The sequence below is a fragment of the Peromyscus maniculatus genome, chromosome 11 (genome assembly GCF_049852395.1).
Source record: "Peromyscus maniculatus bairdii isolate BWxNUB_F1_BW_parent chromosome 11, HU_Pman_BW_mat_3.1, whole genome shotgun sequence".
Classification (NCBI taxonomy): domain Eukaryota; kingdom Metazoa; phylum Chordata; class Mammalia; order Rodentia; family Cricetidae; genus Peromyscus; species Peromyscus maniculatus.
The window spans coordinates 62806938-62826517 of NC_134862.1; the positions used below are offsets into that span (position 1 = coordinate 62806938).

The 19580-nt window shown below is 42.2% G+C and overlaps 1 protein-coding gene across 6 annotated transcripts in view; it reads right to left on the reverse strand.

The window, feature by feature from the left end:
* Rgsl1 (regulator of G protein signaling like 1) overlaps positions 1–19580 on the reverse strand; it is a 61077-nt gene that overhangs the window by 18460 nt on the left and 23037 nt on the right. For 5 of the 6 annotated variants that reach the window (XM_042258321.2, XM_076547641.1, XM_076547642.1 and 2 more), the window contains 8 exons: positions 19429–19491; positions 18537–18762; positions 15963–16070; positions 12919–13021; positions 7125–7318; positions 4817–4934; positions 3763–3874; positions 1946–2075 (listed from right to left, as the gene is read on the reverse strand). In XM_042258321.2, coding sequence (XP_042114255.1) covers positions 1946–2075; positions 3763–3874; positions 4817–4934; positions 7125–7318; positions 12919–13021; positions 15963–16070; positions 18537–18762; positions 19429–19491 — 1054 coding nt within the window. The remainder of the gene's footprint in view (positions 1–1945; positions 2076–3762; positions 3875–4816; positions 4935–7124; positions 7319–12918; positions 13022–15962; positions 16071–18536; positions 18763–19428; positions 19492–19580) is intronic. The other variant, XM_076547639.1, reaches the window with a different exon arrangement.

A 19580-nucleotide genomic window follows, 5' to 3' on the forward strand; every position in this document is an offset into this window, starting at 1 on the left:
GCATGCAGACTCGACTTTTCAAATGGGAGTGTGGTTCTGATGGACAGTGACTCAGGGAGGAGTCAATGTTTAGCATCTAGGTGGGAATTTGAAAAACAACAAACGTCTTAACTCAAGAAAAGTTTGTTAAAGGGAAGGAGAATAGAAAGCTAAGGTAGAGAATGACAGATCTCAAATTCAGGGTTCCGAGGGACCACCAGACAGATTCTTGGGGGTTAGACCTTTATCAGGAGAGTTATCAGCACCTTGAGTGGCTAGAGAGATGGACAACAGAATGGCGGGCACCCTAAGCAACTCAGGCCATGGTGCCACAGGCAGAGGGTACTGAGCTGGGGGCTCTAAGGAGAGTTAGGTTTAGAGTTTTAAAAATACTTATAACAGGTACAGAACATGAATCCAGAGAGGTCACACCTAGGGTGAAGGACCTGAGAGAAATATGATCAAACCAAATTAAAAAAAAAATCTATGTTGGTGAGAATACGAAGGAGTATAAATTAGCGCAGTGGTTTCTGAAGGTATTTCTTCCACAGAAGCACTGTACATTTGAGTGACTGTTAGAACCACCCAGAAGTCCAGAGAGACATGGCCTGTCACTGCCAATTTCTTCCATGTCATCTCAGACACTTTCCCTGTCTCAACTCTAGTCCAAGCAGCCTGTTTGAAGTTTCTAGGTTGTACTATCTTGTTTTAGGGTTCTAGGCATACTCTCTTCCCACTGTACTTGCCTAATTTGCTCACTCCTGAAAACTCAACTTCATGTCATGTTTTCGAGGTGTTCTTCCCAGACCACTGTCAGTACTAACGAGGGTCCAGCTACAACCATTATTGAAGTCACTCATCATCCTTACATAGTAGTGACAATAGACTAGTTAGTTATTCTGTTGCAAAGTACTGCTAAGCATAGTTCAAAGATGCCTAAGTTATCACCTCAGTTAGGCTTCACAACAGCTCTGTGAGATAAGGATAGTTATGCCCATGCTACAGGTGAGGAAACGGAGGCCTACAGTGACCTTTTAAACTCACACAAGTAAAAGTAGTAGGTATGATCTTTACCACTGAAGTCTCAGCACCTGGTGAAGTACACACCCTAAGGCACTCTTAGCAATGGTCATGAAGGAAGGAATTATTCATGGATGAAGCAGTTGAATAAATCTATACAATGGACACTTTATGCCAGTCAAAAGCTGAGCAGATAGAGGTGTACTGACAGAAAGGGATGTCCAATATAGAACACTAAAGAAAAAGGCAAATTATAAATGGAGAGTTTGTATATATATATATATATATATATATATATATATGTATGTATATATATGTATATATACATATATGTGTATGCATATCCTCAGAATGTAGGCTACGATCAGAATGTAAGCTTCAAAGCATTGGTGATGCTATCTCTAAAGATTTTCATTTCTGTCCTACATGTTCTTGTAATTTTGTTGCCTCTTTATTAATAACATGGAGCAATTATACAGCCAGGCAAACTTTAGAGACATTTTAAAAGACCAGATAAAGCAGCGTAAGGAAATCATTTTAGAAAGAGTGAGTCCTCGCTGGTAAGATAGCCACGCTATGGTAGATGGCGGCACAGAGCAGGACTTGGTGGGTTGTAAAAACACAAAGAACATGACCTTGGGAGAGGCTGGAGAGGGAGGGAGTGCATCTGAGAGAAACCAGCAAGAGGCCAGTGATCAAAATATATTGTACACATGCACAAAATTCTCAAAGAATTAATAAAAAGATTACACATTTAGAATGTGAGCTTTCCAAGTGCCTTTGCTGTTTCCCACACTTGCTGGCTCTTTGAGAAGCGTCACCGTCCCAGAAGGCCTGGCCACCCAGGTTCTGCAGTCTTGTTCACTGGGGCTGATGCAGGCCTGGCCCAAAGCCTTCTGCCTGAGTTCTCATGTGGGCTAGCCATGATGGCGGGGGAGCGACTCACTCTCCTTGGTGTTGTACATTTCCAGGCGGATAAAATCTAGAAGCTGCAGGCGTTTCTTGGGATTTTTCATGAATCTGCGGTAGCTGCAAAAGCTTCTGATGAAGCCGATCATTTTTATCCATCCTTTCTTCTGGGGAAGGAAAGGGGCATCCATTAGCATGGCTACTGTTGGCCAAGAACCTACTGTGTGCCAGCAGACCTGCTATTGGTTACATAGTATCCTCCCTTCTCCAAAGGAACGCTTTTTTTTTTTTTTTTTTTTGAGCTCCCATTTCAAGGGTGAGGAAACTCATCAGTCTGCCTCCAATGAAGTGGTCCATCAGTAGAAGAACCCAGCTCCAATCAGTCCTCCTACAGCCTTTGCTCAAACTCTTCCCACACTGCCTTCCCGCAGCGAGGGTCAGCACTCCAAACAGGAAGGAACAGAGGACCCAGACTAGTTTCTGCTCACAGGAGAAAGGGACAGCTTAGCTAGCAGATCTTAAAGCGTCACAGAAATAGAGAAATGAGTAGACTCATTTCTAACCCTTAAGAATGTACACACACCCACTCCCACGCTCCTGTCCCCTCCCCCCATACAAGCAAACGGATTCTGCTTCTGCGCTCCTTTAGTAGGGCACAAGGAGGCTGTTCTCCAGGTCATTTGCTGCTAGAAAATTTGATACATCGAGCCAAAAAGCATCTTCGTGATGGGCGTGCTCACTCCTGTACCCCAGTTCGCGGAGAGAGATCAATGCAGACGTGGCTGTGGGGAGCCAGCGGTGAAACACCAGATTTGCACTGGATTTGGGGGCTAGAGACTTTCAGAGTCCAGCCTAGCTTCTCCTTAGATGTGTAATTTGGGCCAATTTACTTGCTCTGCATCTCTGTGTAAGACAAAAACAGCCTTCTGGGATGTGGTGAGCCTCAGTGTGTGTGTGTGTGTGTGTGTGTGTGTGTGTGTGTGTGTGTGTGTGTGTGTGTGTGACAAAGTGTGTGGCCCACAGCAGGCGGTGAGAACATTTGGTGTCTTTCTATCTGACCTGGAAGAGCTGAAATTCAAAGAAAGCTCTCTGGTTCTCCATAGATTCTTTCCAACATCCAGTCACTCATGGTGACCTGGCAGATTTGGTTCACACACAGAAGGGGTGGAGAAAGAAAAAAAAAAAAGCAGCACATATTCGTGTCTACAGTATTGGAGTTAAATCTTATTTTCAGCTATATCTTAATTTAATCTTTGGAGTCTGATAGAATTAGACTCAAACTTCTCTGTCAAACCGACTCAAACCACATGAAAAGACCTCCCTGAGTACCATTCCCATCTCTTCCTCACTCTCTCTCTTCCCACAGGACAAAGGATAAGAGGGGTAATTGTGTTTGGAAGAAGGAATGGGCATTCTCAGCGCCAGCCATTGACGTTGTCTCTCTGGGGTTTGCTGGTTGGTGGGACACTCGGTCCAGGCTTACGCAAGGGGAGGCTTACATTGCCAGTGACGGGATGTGTAAGTCAGACTAATCTTGGTGCAGGAAGATTAGAGAGCCATTTGGCTGATGGCCAACCCACACCCTCCCAATAAGCACGGGCAGCAGAAACACTAACACTTTCGTTTCCGAGTATCTAATCCTGTCCCTGTCACTTGGCTGGTGACAGAGGGGCAGACCAGAAAGGGATTTCCCATCATACTTTTTCTGAGCCTCAGATTATCCTTTAGTAAAATGAGGCTTAAAACACAACCCCCCCACCACCCAAGAGCGATTCTTCCAGTGACGTATCCAACAGCCCCACAGAGGTCATCGTTCCCCAAGCCAACAGTGGCTTTTCTTTCCTCCTCACTGACCTGGGAATCCTGCAGGTGGATCGTTGACTTGGAGGGCTTCCTAGGGGGAGAGTGTGTTTCACTTTCCAACTCCAAAGGACGCGGCGGGAACATTTCTTGGTACTCTCTAAACCTACCAGAAAGGAGACCGAGAATATCAAAGAAACAAAACCAGGGCGCACGAAACACAGCAAGGCAGTCTTGTTTCAAGTCGGCTTCCACATTCCTCTTGCTATCCCAAATCTTACACAGTTAGCCTGTTTTCTTAACACTGTATTCTTTCTTATCCTGTGTGTGTGTGTATGTTTGTGTCTGTTTGTATATGTGTATGTTTGTGTGTATGTATATATGTGTGTATGTATATGTGTGTCTGTGTGTGTGCATATGTGTTTGTGTATTTGTGTCTGTGTGTATACATGGGTGTGTGTCTGTGTATGTGTGTGTTTATGTGTGTATGTATGCATATATGTGTGTATTTATATGTGTCTCTGTGTGTGCATATGTGTTTGTGTGTGTATATGTGTGTGTGCTTGTGTATGTGTGTGTTTGTATGTGTATGTATGTATATATGTGTGTTTGTATGTGTGTCTGTGTGTGCATAAATGTTTGCGTGTTTATGTGTGTGTATTTGTATGTTTTTGTGTGTATGTATACGTGTGCCTGTGTATATGTGTGTATGTGTGTTTGTGTGTGTATATATGTGTGTGTTTGTATATATGTTTGTGTGTGTGTTTGTGTGTGTATATGTGTGTGTGTGTTTGTATATGTATGTGTGTGTGCATGTGTGTGTATTTGCATTTGTGTTTGTGTGTGTATTTGCATATATGTTTGTGTGTGTGCATATGTGTATGTGTGTATTTGTGTTTGTATGTGTGTGTGTGTGTGTGTGTGTGTGTGTGTGTGTGTGTGTTTTGCACTGGTGCTGGCAGGCAGGAGATTTCAAAGTAAGTTTGGCGTTTCTCTGGGAGGAGGGCTCTGGCAGTACACTGTGAAGACTCGGAGACCTTTGCTTAATGTGGCTTTTCAAAGCCAGGAAGCAACTCCAGAATGAGCCGCCTTCTCTGAGCATACTCACCACTTTTCTTCCAGAGATTTCATGACGTAGCCCTGGAGCATCAGCAGTGTGGTGGTGGTGATGTTACGCATGTGAACAATTTCTTTCATAAGAGGAGCATCGCACTGCAGTATTTCTTCTAAATGACGAGAAAGAGAGGGGGGAGAGAGAGTCAGTTCTGCTTCCTGCTTGGCCGCTTCATGCGAAAGTCTCACGGTCCTCTGTTCTCACTCCGGCTTCACTCAGAGCCTTCTGCAATCTACAGATCTCTAAAGAATATTTCAAATGTTAAGAAAAATTGTTTTTTTGTAGACAAAATACCATCTTAGTCCCATTTCAAAGACAAAAGTTTAAAGGGAAATAAAATCTTAAATTTTAAACCCATTTCTGTAGTTGGGGTGAAGTTTTTCAGTTTAGGGAGAGGCTTAGGAGAGAAGGAAGAAAATGTAATCTTTGGGTGCAGAAGGAGGGTCCAAGACAGAAATATCAGTGTGGAGTGCAGTGTGGTGCTCTTCATGTTTAGAGGTCGGAAGGCTGGTTAATGAGACTTGGAAGTGTATCAGAGGAACATCTAGATGCTCCTTTCTCTTTGAGACCCCCCAAATAATTATATATAGAACCCATACTGAAAGTCAGTAAATAAATATTTCTTACATGTGGCAATGTATTATGATAAAATATCTCTTCCATTCTAAAAGGCAGGAGTGTTGGCTGGGCTGCAGGTAGAGTTAACAGTGCACCTGAGGTCACTTAAGACTGAAGACTACTAGAGCTGTGTACTTAGGCTGTTAACCTGCCCTTAGGGAACACTGGAACAACTAACCTTCCTTGTCTTAGATTTCCCATGTAATTCATTTTAACAAGGGAAGCTAATACACAGCTGCAGTCTTAAACATGTCCTCTTCCATGCTCCTGTCCCAAGATTAATGCACGTGTGTATGTATGTTATGATAGTCATTTGCTGAGGACAGAAAAATAGGACCAAACCAGCTCTATAAAATAAATGTCCACCATAAATGTTGGAGCAATGTATGGATAGTGCTTATAGCGTTGGATGGTTTGTTACCCGGGTCAGGTGGACTCTGTTAGAATCAGTGACTTCGAAGATCCCTTGTAAGACTGTTAAACATTTCCGTAAAGTACCCTGTTCCTGGTACTTTCTGTGTTGTTCAATAAGAAAGAGCAAAGCCCTTTGCTAGAGACACACACAGGAACATGCAGGCACAGGGACAGATTCACAGGACAGCATTCAGACCCAAACGGATAGACAGAGGACGATGAAAGACCCAGGGAGATTAGAGAATTCAAATCTGGGCTCCCTCTTGTTTAAGTTACACTAAGGATAAGCCCTTTATATTCTCTTATAATTTCTCAACGTGCCCCCAAGGCAATATCAGTGATTCCGAGTTCATTATCACCACATTCAGATTGCACCTACAAACCGTGGCATGCTGGACCGGGGCACGTCTGTAAATCCTTTCAGGTGGCAGGCAGAAGTGGGGAAGGGTGAGAGTTTCAGACCAGCCTGGAATATGCGGCAAGACCCCCGTTTCAAAACAAACAAATGACCTAGATTGTTAATTGTGAACTTTTTTCTAATTTTGAATTTGCACCCTTGTCCTGGATTAAACAAAACCAAAGCAAGCAAGCAAGCAAGCACACAGCGAGCCCCCTCCCCGCCTACAGGAACTCCACCTGCTCCTCTGTGACAGCAGACAGACTGCTTCTATCACCTCGCCGGGGGCAGGTGCGCACCCCCCTTTTCTAGAGCTATAAGCTAACACTTTACTTGCAGCTTCCACCTAAGAGGAATTCCCATGGGCCAAGCTTACCACTACCTCAGACAGGAAAAGAAGACAGTTCATGATCGATTTTGAGATCGACCAACTCAACTTTTCACACCTGTGCTTGGAGAGGAGGACCACCTGTTGGCTTAGAGCTAGTCCCACGCTAGTTGCTTTGATGATGATCATGTGATTTGAATTTGTGTTGAAGTTCCACAGATCGGATAAGCTGGTTAACTTCAACATGTTCTACTTTCTTTGTTTAGAAAACACAGCACTTTATCTCTACCCTCCAGGGATTAACTTCCAACACGAAGTGAAATTAATAAGCATGTACATGAATTTATCTTACACGAGGCTCCTTTTACCAGTATTATGGCTTTGGGCTGAATATTGTCCTCTGCGTTCATTCTCCTGGTCTCAATATTTCTCCCATGTAGCGATTCCCCTGTTCTGTTCTCTTGGGGTTCTCATGGAGCCAGGCTATTTCCCAGACTTGTCCTCCCAAGAAACTGAAGCGAGAATCAGGAGAAAGAGAGGCATACCAGGAGGGACCTTGCCGTGGAAGTAAGTCTTGGTTATATTTTCCAAAGCACTCTTATAGGTCTTTTCATTCGTCTCCATCATGATCTTCTGGATGGCTACCAGGAATTGCAATGGAGTTTCAGCCTTCCGAACCCTGAGGAACTCCCGGAAGTAATCCAGGTGTGGAGAATTTAGGAGGACTTCTGTTATGTTCCTGGAAAACAGAGCAGTGCTTGTGACCGTGGAGAATTCCGAATAGCAAATAGAGCAGGGCACCGGCCCTAGCGCCAACTCCAAGCCTGTGAGATCTGCCTGCCTCTGCCTTCCCAGGGCTGGGATTAAATGGGTGTACCACCAACGCCAGGCTGCTCCTTGAATGGAGTTAGCGCTAATGTTTTACCCACAATGCTCTTTCCTTTTCTCTTGCAGTCTTTTCTGAGTAGGCTGTACTCCCCGGGTTTCATCTTCACGCGCATGGTGCCACTGTATCTCTATTCGCTCCTCTCTCCAACTTTAACTGGCCACTTAATCTCATTTTACGTCACAGTTATCTTTTGAAACTCTCTGCACGTTCCCATCTTTTGACCAGTTTACCATCTCCTTTATGTACGTATGCCATTTTGTTGGATATTACCAATAGGTTTTTGATAGATATCCTTTATCAGGATGAGATAGTTTTTTTTTCTATTCTCATTTTGAAAGTTTTTTTTTTTAAATCACAAATAGATGGTGTAAAGAAGACTTTGTATCAATTGAGATAATCATGTAAGTTTTCTACCTCATTTATTTAATGTGGTTTATGTGATGGTTAATCTTGGTCATCAAATTGCTTGGGTCTGGAGTTGACTAAAAGGTAAGTCACTGGGCTCTGCTGTGAGAGGTTTACTTGATCAGATTATCAGAAGTGGAAAGGCGCATCCTAAATATAGGTGGTGCTTTCCAGCGTCAGCCCAGATAAAAGGGAAATGAGAGAGAAATTTTGTTCTTGCCTACTCGCCTTCACTCTCCCTGTTAAGTTCATCTATGGTCACTGATGCAGTTCCTCACTGACATCAGAATCAGCTTCTGCAGGTTAACAAATGAGGACCCGTGACTCTCCAGGACGTCTCCATGTCTTCAACACCAGACTGGGACTCCGGAGGCCTGTGAACTGAGCAGCTACTTCGTTCTCAACCTCTCCAGTGTGAGATGACCATTGCTGGACTACTCCAGCTATTCTGTATAAGACAATCTAAAAAGAAGTCTCTTTTTAATACGCACTCATTCTATTGGCTCTGCTACTCTCGGGAAGCCCAACTAATACAGAATATTGTTTTGATTTTTGGATGTTAACTCAATCTTGTGTTACCCAGATAAATTCCAATTGGTTATGCTAAATAATACTTTTATTTGTTACTGGATTTAGTTTGCTATTTGTTGAGCACTTGTATGTCTAGATTCAAAAGAGAATAATAGTCTGTGTGTTTTTATGCTGCCTCTCTTTTGAGACTCAGGATGATATTGGCCTAATATGATAAGTGAAAGTTACTTCTGTTTTCTCAAAGAGCAACTGTGATGTTGGCACGGTCTTTGCTTTAAGTATCTCACAGAGTTCTCCAGTGATACTGCCTATTCTCTGCTATATGAAAAAAATTAAATTACCAAACACCTATCACGTTTTTATTTTTGTTTCAAGACTGGGTCTAACTGTGTAGCCCTGGCTAGCCTGCAAATTGCTTTGTAGAACTTGAACTCCCAGAGATCTGCCTGCCTCTGCCTCCCAAATGCTGGGATTAAAGATATACACTGTAGTGGGCAGCCATTCCAGCTTTGATCTGGAAGTTCCAAGCCCCATTGAGGCTTCAGTAACTGTCATGCCTACAAGGTGGGGCCAAGAGAGGACCCTGAAGACCCGAGATCAGGATGAGCCAGCTCTCTTGGTTCCTGGACCCTGGACGCTGGAGGTAGACAGAGCAGAGTTCTCCAGAGAACACCACTGGACTGCACTACACCTTTCCCTGGACCCTGTAACCTATCCCTTCACTTGTAAGTTACCCCACAAAATAAACCTCCCTTTTAACTACATGGAGTTGCCTTAATACTACCACCAATAATATACCATTACACCTGGTAAAAATACTACTTTTTTGATGATGCTTAAAGGAGACCAAGTTTTTAATCACTACTACATTTTTCTTTTGGATCTTTCAGTTTTTTGTTATTTCTATAGATTTATCAATACTTTCAACTTGTCTTTGAGTCTGCTTTTAGAAATTTGGGCATTTTTAGAGGTTTATTACATTAAGTTGTTGAATTTGATCCATTTCCTAGCAATCTCAACTTCTGTACAATCCTTTTTTTTCAGTCCTGATTTTTTTTAAATTATAAATAAATTGTATTTATTTTTGTGTGTTTGTATGTGTGTCCATGTCTGTCTTTTGGCCTGTGTCGTGTGTTTTATGGTACACATGAAAGTGAAAGGATGACTATTGGCTCCTTCTGCTGTGCGGGAACTGGTCCTCCAGACTAGATCATGTCTATTGATCCATCTTCTAGCTCCCTGGTTCTTCCTCCAGACTAACTCTGTCGATTCTGTCTAGCAAGCTTTTCATCCAGTTGTGCTTTTTCTAGCCCAGACCTAAGTTTGGTTGGGTTATAACTGATCTCATTATTGGTTATCTCTAGTTGACTAATGGTTGCTTTCATACATTCCTTCAATTCCTTAAACACAATTTCCTTTGCTTTGTTGAATAGTTTCTTAGATGTTTTTGTCAAGTCCAAATAGGAACCACCTCAGAACCAGTTTTTATCTGATGCCTGCCCCATGTGCGTTCTGTGCTTACCTGTTTTTTTTTTTTTGGTGTGTGTGTGTGTGTGTGTGTGTGTGTGTGTGTGTGTGTGTGTGTGTGTGACTATTGTAGCATCTCTGGAGGTGAAGCCCACTCTCTCTCTCACTCTTCACTCTCCCCAAGTTGTTGCTGTTGATGGTTTTATTTGCTTTTTCTAGTTTATTTTTCTTTAACTGACTCACCAGGTTGAATTCTAGAGAGCACTGCTCCCCACAGGTGTGTTTCCACAAGGTACCTGATCTGCATTTTCTTAAATTGTCTTTCATTCTTCTTATTTATTTTAAATGTTATAATAAAAAGGATGCAAATAATAAAAAAAATCATGCACTGAAACTAACCAGACCCTTTAAAGATTGTATATCCCAGTGACCTTCTGTACAGTCCAAATAGTAACTCAAAACAGAAGCCGTGGAGCTTCACACTACATTTTATACTTTTACTACTGAATATGTTTTTGTGCATTTACCCATCACAAAAATATTTTTAAGGATATATTCAGTGTTGCTTTATATGTATGAGTGCTTTGTCTGCTTGTCTGTGTTAACACCTGTATGTCTTGTACCAGCAAAGGCTGGAATAAGGTGTTGGAGCCCTGAAACTAGTGTTTGTGAGCATCATACAGGTGCCAGGTACTGAACTCAGGACCTCTGCAAAAGCAACAAATTCTCTTAACCACTGAGCCATCTCTCCAGGCACCGTTCTTTTCATTTTTAATTAAAAATGTCAGGCCTTACAGGAAGTCAAGAAAAGTAGCTAACTGGGTCCATCTTTGTTCTATCTGGGATTCCAAACCTATACACGATCCCATTTCTATGCAGTTAAGTTCCTACATGCAGTTTAGGAACTGTTCCTATAGTCTAACTTTTTAAAATCTGTACTCAAATTTTTTTCTCTTTCTATTATGCTCTCATAGGAATCAGACAAAACTTTATCACAACACTTAAACATCAGATTTGCATTTTCCTTAGTTTATGTCTTAGATTAAGAGCAAGAACTGCCGGGCGGTGGTGGCACACGCCTTTAATCCCAGCACTTGGGAGGCAAGAGGCAGGCGGATCTCTGTGAGTTCGAGGCCAGTTTGGTCTACATAGTGAGTTCCAGGAGAGTCAGGGCGACATAAGACCCTGTCTTGAAAAAAGAACAAAGCAAACAACAAATAGAAAGGGATAAGAATTGTCTTATTAGTATGATATGTATTATATTAGCATTATCATCTATATCATTAGAATGGCCAAGACAAGCATATGATCAATAATAGCTCACACTGAATGGGGGTTAGAGACAAGCTTAGAAGACTTGTGACTGGAGTCCCTGACCCTGGCTGTGATCTTAGGTCACGGGCTGTATGACTTACAGGATTTAGAAAAGACTTGTATTATTTGTGGTCAACTAAGTTGGAAATGTTTCTGTGGTCTGAATAGAGAACAGTGATGAGCACAGATTAGAACAGCAGGAAACTATTCCATTATCTAAGTGTGTGCGGGGGTGGTGGGGTGGTGGTGGGGTTATTCAGAGTGTTTGGAACGGACAGAAGATTCACAACCACCGGTGAATGCTACAGTAACAGTAGCATTCTGGTGGGCATTTTTTTTCTATACAAAATTGTTTCCCAGAAATTTGACTGTCTTTTTGTATACTATTATGTTTTCATAATCTAGAGATGAACTTTTCATGTAGCTAGCAATTAGGCAAAAATGGAGTAAAATGAATAAGTTGGCCTCAGAGAAAAGTATAGTCAAGAAAGAAGGAAGCATGCCTAAAGTATAAAGTACTAAAAGGTAGCACATAGGTGGTGGTCTCTGGGGATGCAGTTTCAGATCAGGGAATTATAGCAGATGTAACATTTGGGGAACTTTTCATGTCTAAGTGGCATCTGTGCTAAGGGAAGTGGAAAGAAAGACAGGTGTTACCTCCGCAGGAAATGCCACAGAATCTTCTCCCAGTGGAGATGGACTCTTAAAGAGACTGATTAGAAAATGGAGAGACATGAAGTGAGAGACCAGTTGTGAGGATGGGGCACATGTGCTATTTACAGCAGTGAAAAATGAGAGACAATGTAAATGCTTAGAGGAAGGATAGCACTCAACAAAATATGCTTCATGTACAGTGTGGATGACAGTAGATCTCTGCAGGCTCATGTAGAAGAGCGTCCATGACAGTGAGAGTTAATGTGGAGACGCATAATTATCAGAATGTTCAGAATAAGTCACTGGCGAGTGCTCAGCCCGACATGGAACGTTGATTTCAACCCTCTCCTAGGCTCAGGGGACATTTCAGAAGAGAAGGCAGAGAGAGCGTAGGGGGCAGAGGACGAGGAGTGCTGCGAAGTGCTGTCTGTCATTTGACCATGACAGGGCTGCGGCACCTGTGCACTCGCAAGATCAGTAGTGACCTGCACGAGACCCGTAGGAGACCAGGCCCATCAGCATGCCATCACGGGTGGGGGAGGGGCTTGCAAGGCTCCACCCCTCCCTGGGGGGCTATAGGCAGTTAACAGTTGTTGAAAGAAGAGAAGTCATAGTCCCTAGGGGTTTAGCCACTGGTACTTTGCCCTTGATCAGGTAAATAACTCTTACCTATTCTCATGCAAGTAACTCTCTAAGTGTATTGGATATCTCACACACACACACACACACACACACACACACACACACACACACACACATACAGAGTAAAAAAAATAAAAGTAGAGAAGAGCAGGTTAAGCAGAACAAGTTTGATGAGAAGGGAATAATAGAAGTTTTATATATATATATGTATATATACATTTAGTATAATTATATATATATAAACAATTTTTTAAAAAAGTTGTCTCTGATAGTTTTAAGAAGTTATTTTGTAATATATGTTACACAGTACTTTAAAATAAACAAATTAACATGCAGAGTATCTTGTTCATATGCATATGATCTACAGAGAAAGGTCTGGGAACCTCCACAGAGAAATGAACCTAGAGATGTTGCTGTAGCCAGATCCCCTATCTTACCTTGGTCTCATGGAAGGCTTCCTTATGACAGCTTTTCTAACAAAGGATGTTTTCCTTTGTGAAGGTGTGTGTCTTGGCTGCTTGACAATTTCTACTGTGTAACCTGAGAAAGACCACAAAGTTAGGTAACAATATTTTATAAAGAGAGAATAAGAATGGACATTTTTTCAGGCATCAGCCACAACTACTGTGTCAGGCCATTGGACAACTGGACACTGTCATCAGGTCAAGGTGTGTTAGATGTACATATTTGCCATCAGACCTAGAGCCCACCTTCCTGAGAGACATTGGCCATCAGGCCTAGAGCACACCTTCCTGAGAGATTGGTAGACCAAGTTCACTATACATCTAGGTACATTACTAAAGATGAGATGCCACCTGCCTTCCAATCTGATTCTTCATTCGGCCACAATGCATGGTGGTGGTCTACCTTCATTGACACCTTGGCTGTCCTCTCAGAAGCACTCTACATGTCATTTGAAAGTTTTATTTTATAATCATTGAACTTATTGACTGTTGACCTCAACTTTAAGAGGCTCCACTCAACTTCTTGCTTTAACTAAAATTGTTTTCTTTCCAAGGATGTGACATTGCAATGTATTCTGGTAACCCATACACAATTCAGAACAGGTGTCTTGCCCTGTGGTGCACTTTAGAATGATTATTCTAAGAAATGTATTTAACCGTTTTTTTTTTAAAATAATAGATTCCATAGATCCCACCATTATCAAAACCCTTTGGGGTTTGGGATGTCATTTAATTGATAGAGTGCTTGCCTAGCATTCATGAAGCCCTGGGTTCAATCCCTAGCAAGATGTGACGTTCTTGCCCATAATTCTTAGCATTTGCAAAATGGAGGCAGGAGATCTGAAATTCAAGGTCATTGTTGGTTACAAATCGAGTCTGAGGCTAACCTTGACTACCTAAGACTCTTTAATTTTATCGAAGAAAAACACTAGCCATAAAATCATCAAGGGCAGAAATAGAGTCATCTCACTGCTCAAAATGAGAGCATGTCCCAGTTGTACAGTCAATGGCTTAAGATGCATATTAAATAGAATGTGCACATGCAGGGTATTTTTACATGATTTGATAATATTTCTGTGATAGGCAGCATACAAAAATGATTGAAAGCCATAGATATATACATAGGTTCTTAATAAATGCAACTGAGTTGATTGAAAAGTGAAATTCAGACTATAGAAGACTTGATATAACAGAAAAAGAAACCCCACCAAGCTCTAAAAGAAAAATCCTTCCTAGGAACAAACACTGAAAATGTTGGGTTAAAAAAAATAACATTTCAAAATCATAAATCAACCAATAAAGAATTCAGTTAAAACTTGAAGATTAGGGAAAAAAAGATGGTGAAAATGTGAAGAGTATGTTGAAATACTAATGTCCAGGGTTTAAGCCACAGTGAGCATAAATAAAGCTCAGGACTTGAAAAAATGGAAAGACTTCCCACCCTACATTTTTCTTAAGGTAGCTGGCAATTTTGCAAATGCAGGAAGCTTAAGAAACTGGACATTCCTTTAAAAAAAATGAAACAAAGAGGAAGACTCTTCTCTCTTGACTGTGGGTGTGACTTGTTCCTTGAGTTCCTGCTTTGGCTCTGCCTGGGTCGAAAGCCCAAGCACCCTTTTCTCCTTTAAAGCTGCTCCCGTCAGGTATTCTAAATGACAGCTGGAGAGAAAACTAAAACACCCACAGAAAGGTGGTATCCAGTCAGCACTGTGGCCAGGATACCCAGAATGTCATTATGGCCTCTCACTAGAGAAGGCGCCTATCAGAATCAGGGTTTAGATGGAGTCCTGGACCAGGTCCAGTTCACACTGGGTCTCCTGGGGCCCCAGGTGTGCATAGAAGTCATTTCTCCAGCCCCTAAAATGTGTACTTGGAATGGGGTTTTTTGGCAATCAGCAGGCTAAGCCATATCATTTCTTTAGTCTGAGGAGCGCTACAAGAGTGAAAATGACCAGTTGAAATTACCTAGAGCACTCCTTACACTTCCAGTTAGGATGACAAAATTGGAACAAATGTTGTATCTTAAAATAATGATAGATGCCAGCGAAACGCTTAAAGAAGCTTAAAACTTAAGCTACAGCTTTGTATTCTTTCCTTTAAAAAACTGGTTAGTTTTACTTATGTGTATGAAGTGTATTGCCTGAAGGGGTGTATGGGCACCATGTGTGTGCAGTGCCCATGGAAGTCAGATGAGGAAATCGGATCCACTTGAACTGGAGTTACAGATAGATGTGAGAGGCCATGTAGGTGCTGGGAATAGACTCCAGGTCCTCTGCAAGAGTAGCAGGTGCTCTTCACCCCTCAGCCATCTCTCCATCCCTGGCTTCATAGTCTTCATATAATCATTAGTAGTAAAATTCTCCAAAAGGAGGGATAATGACCCAGTGGGATACCAGATCCCCAGCAGGGTAAGAAGAACTCCCCTATAGGAAGCTTCTTTGCACTGGCTCAGAAGCCCACATAGATTGTGCTTCTTTGTACACCGGGGATTGTATTACACCAGGAGACTTTTTTTTTTTCTCAAATTGTATTGGGCTTAAATACATTGGGAATAACCAATGTATTAGACTCTCTGAAGTCTGATTCAGGTTGACAAAGTCAATCTGCACCAGGTTTTCATTTTTATCTCTGTGTGGTTCACTTCCCTGTATGAGACCTGCAGGGACCCCCTCAAATGATCTTAATTGTCACCAACCTCAATGATTCATAATTGTCTTTGATTTGCATCACACCCTCTAGGACTCCGTAGGAGTGGGGACACATGGTGACTATCTCTGGAGTATTATCTCCTTGCAAACAAGGTATGGTTCCTCTTTTGGCTTAGGCCTCCAGAGTTGGGAAATTCTTAGTTTGACAAAAACACTTGCCTTACATCTAAGCTTAAACACTTGCCTTACATCTAGGCTTAAACACTTGCCTCACATCTAAACTTAAACACTTGCCTTACATCTAAGCTTAAACACTTGCCTTACATCTAAACTTAAACACTTGCCTTACATCTAAACTTAAACACTTGCCTTTTGCAGGTGCCTTTTCACAGTATATTTTAAAGTCTTCACTGATCTTCTCTATGGCCAACTTTGGATTCTTATAGGAGAGCTCCTCAAAGGTCATCTTGTTCACATCTGTGAAGGAAAAAATAAAGACAGAGTTTGCTGTCCATTTTAGGGCCAAATATCCACGTATTTTTCTTGAAGACATTGCCTTTAAAATATTATTCGAATTAGACAATCGTGTTTAAATGGGCTACTTACATCAAGAATACAAATTATCTAAGTTAAATGAGTTAAAGAAACATAGACCCTTCTCCATTCTAGAGTGGGTGGGTTCCACCTTCTTTGCTAGTACAGAGATGACACTGAAGGAACTATTGTTAATTCAATATAAGAAGTAACTCATTCATCTGAATGGTTTTAGATCCCTTCAAAATAATCACCACTTGAAAGGAGGAGATGCAAATGAATTTCAAATATTCTGCTATTGCATTAACTTTTTTGCATACGTGTCAGATAATTGGTTAGGATTTTTCTTGTTTGGGGCTTTGACTTTTTGTGAATTAGTTTCAGAACTAGCAGCTCATAGGCCAGGATCATGTAGGGTTTTTGAGAATGACAGGACCTTTCGTAGTCAAGTTGTGCATGACCCAAGGATGCTAGATACTGAACAGTCATGGAAGATCAACCTGTGATTAATGGCTCATTGTCTCATGCCAATGGAAGTTAAAGACACAGAGTCTCATGGGAAGTGAGCAAGTAGAATAAGGCTTTATAAAGAATTATTACAAGAAAGTAAACCATTGAATAAAAGTGAGTGGAACTTCTGAGAGTGAGAGTGGTTTTCAAGAGTGGGGAAATGGCTAGATTTTCCTTGTTTAAGGCTTGTGTAGGACAACAATAGGAACTGAACAGAGGCTGAGGCAATCTCTATTGAAATTGCTTAGTTCTCTGGGCTACTATGGGCTGAGACAGTGGAGGGCCCACATGCCCTATGCGTGTGTGTGCCCCTACCCCAACCAGGGAGCTAGTTATGCTTTGGTTATATGCTTCCTATTCAGTTAGGGATAGTTGAAGCCTTCTTTACCCATCTCCAATGCTGGCTTTCTTAGTTATTAACCTTGGCTATTGGTTAGCTGTTGGTTACTTGGCGGAGTCCCACCACTTTCAAATGCCCTACATTATCCTGGTTTATGAGCAGCTAGTTCTGAAATGATTTCACAAAAATCAAAGCTCAAAACAAATTATTTGCTATGGACATCAAAAGATTGAAGCAAGAGCAGTTACAACCTCTGACCTTGCAGGCATCTTGCTGTTGACCATGCTAAGCTCTCTGGATTTGTTAGTTATTGACCCTACTGGGCACTAGTTAATAGCTGGTACTTGCAAGTGTCCCAAACGCTGTTAACAGTCTAAGCTCTATTTGTTCTCACAGCTACCAAGAAGTAGCTGCAATGTTCATGGTAAACTCTTTGTGTATATAATGGTCTGGGGTCTCTTCCCAAGATGGAAACAGGTTCCTTAGGATCCATCCTTACAGCTTAGTCTATTATAATTAGTTCCATTAGAAGCACCAAAGTGTCAAAAGCAAGGATATGCAATAAGCAATAGCACCTAGCATGGGTCTCCCAGTGAGAAAAGGGCTCCTGGAAGCTAGCCAGTCAGTCTGCCATCACTAGCCTTGCTTCTTCAAGCCTGGTTGCCTCTTATGAGGTCCACTGGCCATCTCATATCTGACCGGAAGCATCTTTGTCTCTCATCCTTAGTGCTATGGCTTCACTGTTTTAAGCCTCACCCCCCCCCTTTACCATAACATCCATATCTACTGTCGGGTCTGTGCAAAACTTGTAGTTTTTGATAGGCGTCCCTTTCCCTTACCGCCTACTATGAAATAACTCATGCCTCAGAGATACTACCGATAATTGCAAACCCTTGCTCTTGGAAGTAGGTTTCTTTTTTCTTTTTCTAGAAGCAGCCACATATTAATTCTTGTCATACAAGGTGAATTGGTACTACACACTCACAATGTCACCACATTGTGACAATAAGGGCTACAAGAGCAAGAGAAGTGACGATGTTCAGGACAACAGAAGGGGATAGCAGCCTCTTGCCTCATTGGTGTTGAGCTCTTGGGTTTGTTTGGAACTCTCTGGATCATCCAGGATAGCCATATGCATAGGAGTTTCTTCTTTCCATATGGAGGAAACCTGGGGCAAAGTTACAGACTACTCCTTGGACCCAGCTCTGGAAACAGTGTGGTGAAGTGGGAGTCCAGATGGGCGTCACAGGGTGCTCAGTGCTAGCTGTGGCCATGCTTCGGTGGGCACAAGTTTTCCCCGGCTTCCGGAGCCAGTAGAGATCACAGTAAGTTTGCCAGGGCTCAGATCCTGACGGCCATTTTCAGTGTAACCTTGAAGGGTGACATTGTTTGGGCCTTGGTCATTAGTTATTTGATGAGTTGTTTTGAAGATCAGGTGAGGTAATCTTTGCAGTGCACAGTGCTGATTCATAATAAAGGATCACTGATAAAATGAGTTTTGTATTTTCTAGTTCTCTAAGTGTAATGATAAACAAAAGAAAAAAAGTGACTGAACTTACCTTGTAAGAACACTGGAGATGTCGTCAGTTCTACCCGGATAGAGCCTCCCTGCTTCAGGTTCTCAGTGGCCACTTTTTCCCATTGCATAGACTCCATTTCCTGCATGTTAGCCAAACCCTGGCTTAACTTCAGAGACTCCTGAATCCTTTTATACAGAAGAATGTTCTCCTCTTTGCTTGTGGCTTCTCTTTTATACCACCGGGCTTTGATGAAGCGTGCTTGAGTCTGAGAGGAGTTGGGAGAAGAAGCGAGAGACAGATGTGGGAATCAGCCAGAAGCAAGAGAATTGTGACAACTCCATCCTCCATCTCTCTGCCTCCCGGTCACATAGACTTTGCCTGATGGTCTTTAGACCATATGCCACACACCCCATAATCCAACTCATTTTCTCTAAGAGAGAACTGCACGTGAATGTAACTTCCTCAGAGTTAGCTATGTATTGTCTTTCTCCTTGAGAGCTTTATGTTCTTTTTAAAAATCTGTACCTCTCTCTCTCTCTCTCTCTCTCTCTCTCTCTCTCTCTTTCTCTCTCATGTATGTGTGTGTGTGTGTGTGTGTGTCTGTCTGTCTGTCTGTATGTATGTATGTATGTATGTATGTGCATGTGTGGTTTCAAAGGCCAGAAGAAAGCATCAGAAATTTGGGAGCTGGAATTACACACAGTTATGGGCTGTCCAATGTGGGTCTTGGAAACTCGAGTCCCCTGGACGTGCAGCAAATGCTCTAAACCCCTGAGCCATCCCTCCAATCCCTCAGGTTCACATTCTTTAGAATGTCAGCCACCTCCAGATGCCTCCAGGAAAAAGTCCCAATTTCATTTACTTTGCGCCTCTAAGACAGAAGCGCTTCCCCTTCCCTCCTGAATCATCCACAACCCAAAGTCCCTCCTACTGTGAAAATGAGAAACCAGTAGTCCTCTTCGTTCAGGAATTCATCATACCAGACACTGAGCACCTGAAATCCAAGCACAAGGTGAATCTTATGAGATGGGCCCTCAGTTGGCTTCGTCTTTTCAGCTTGTGACTAGCCCACACAGTAGACAG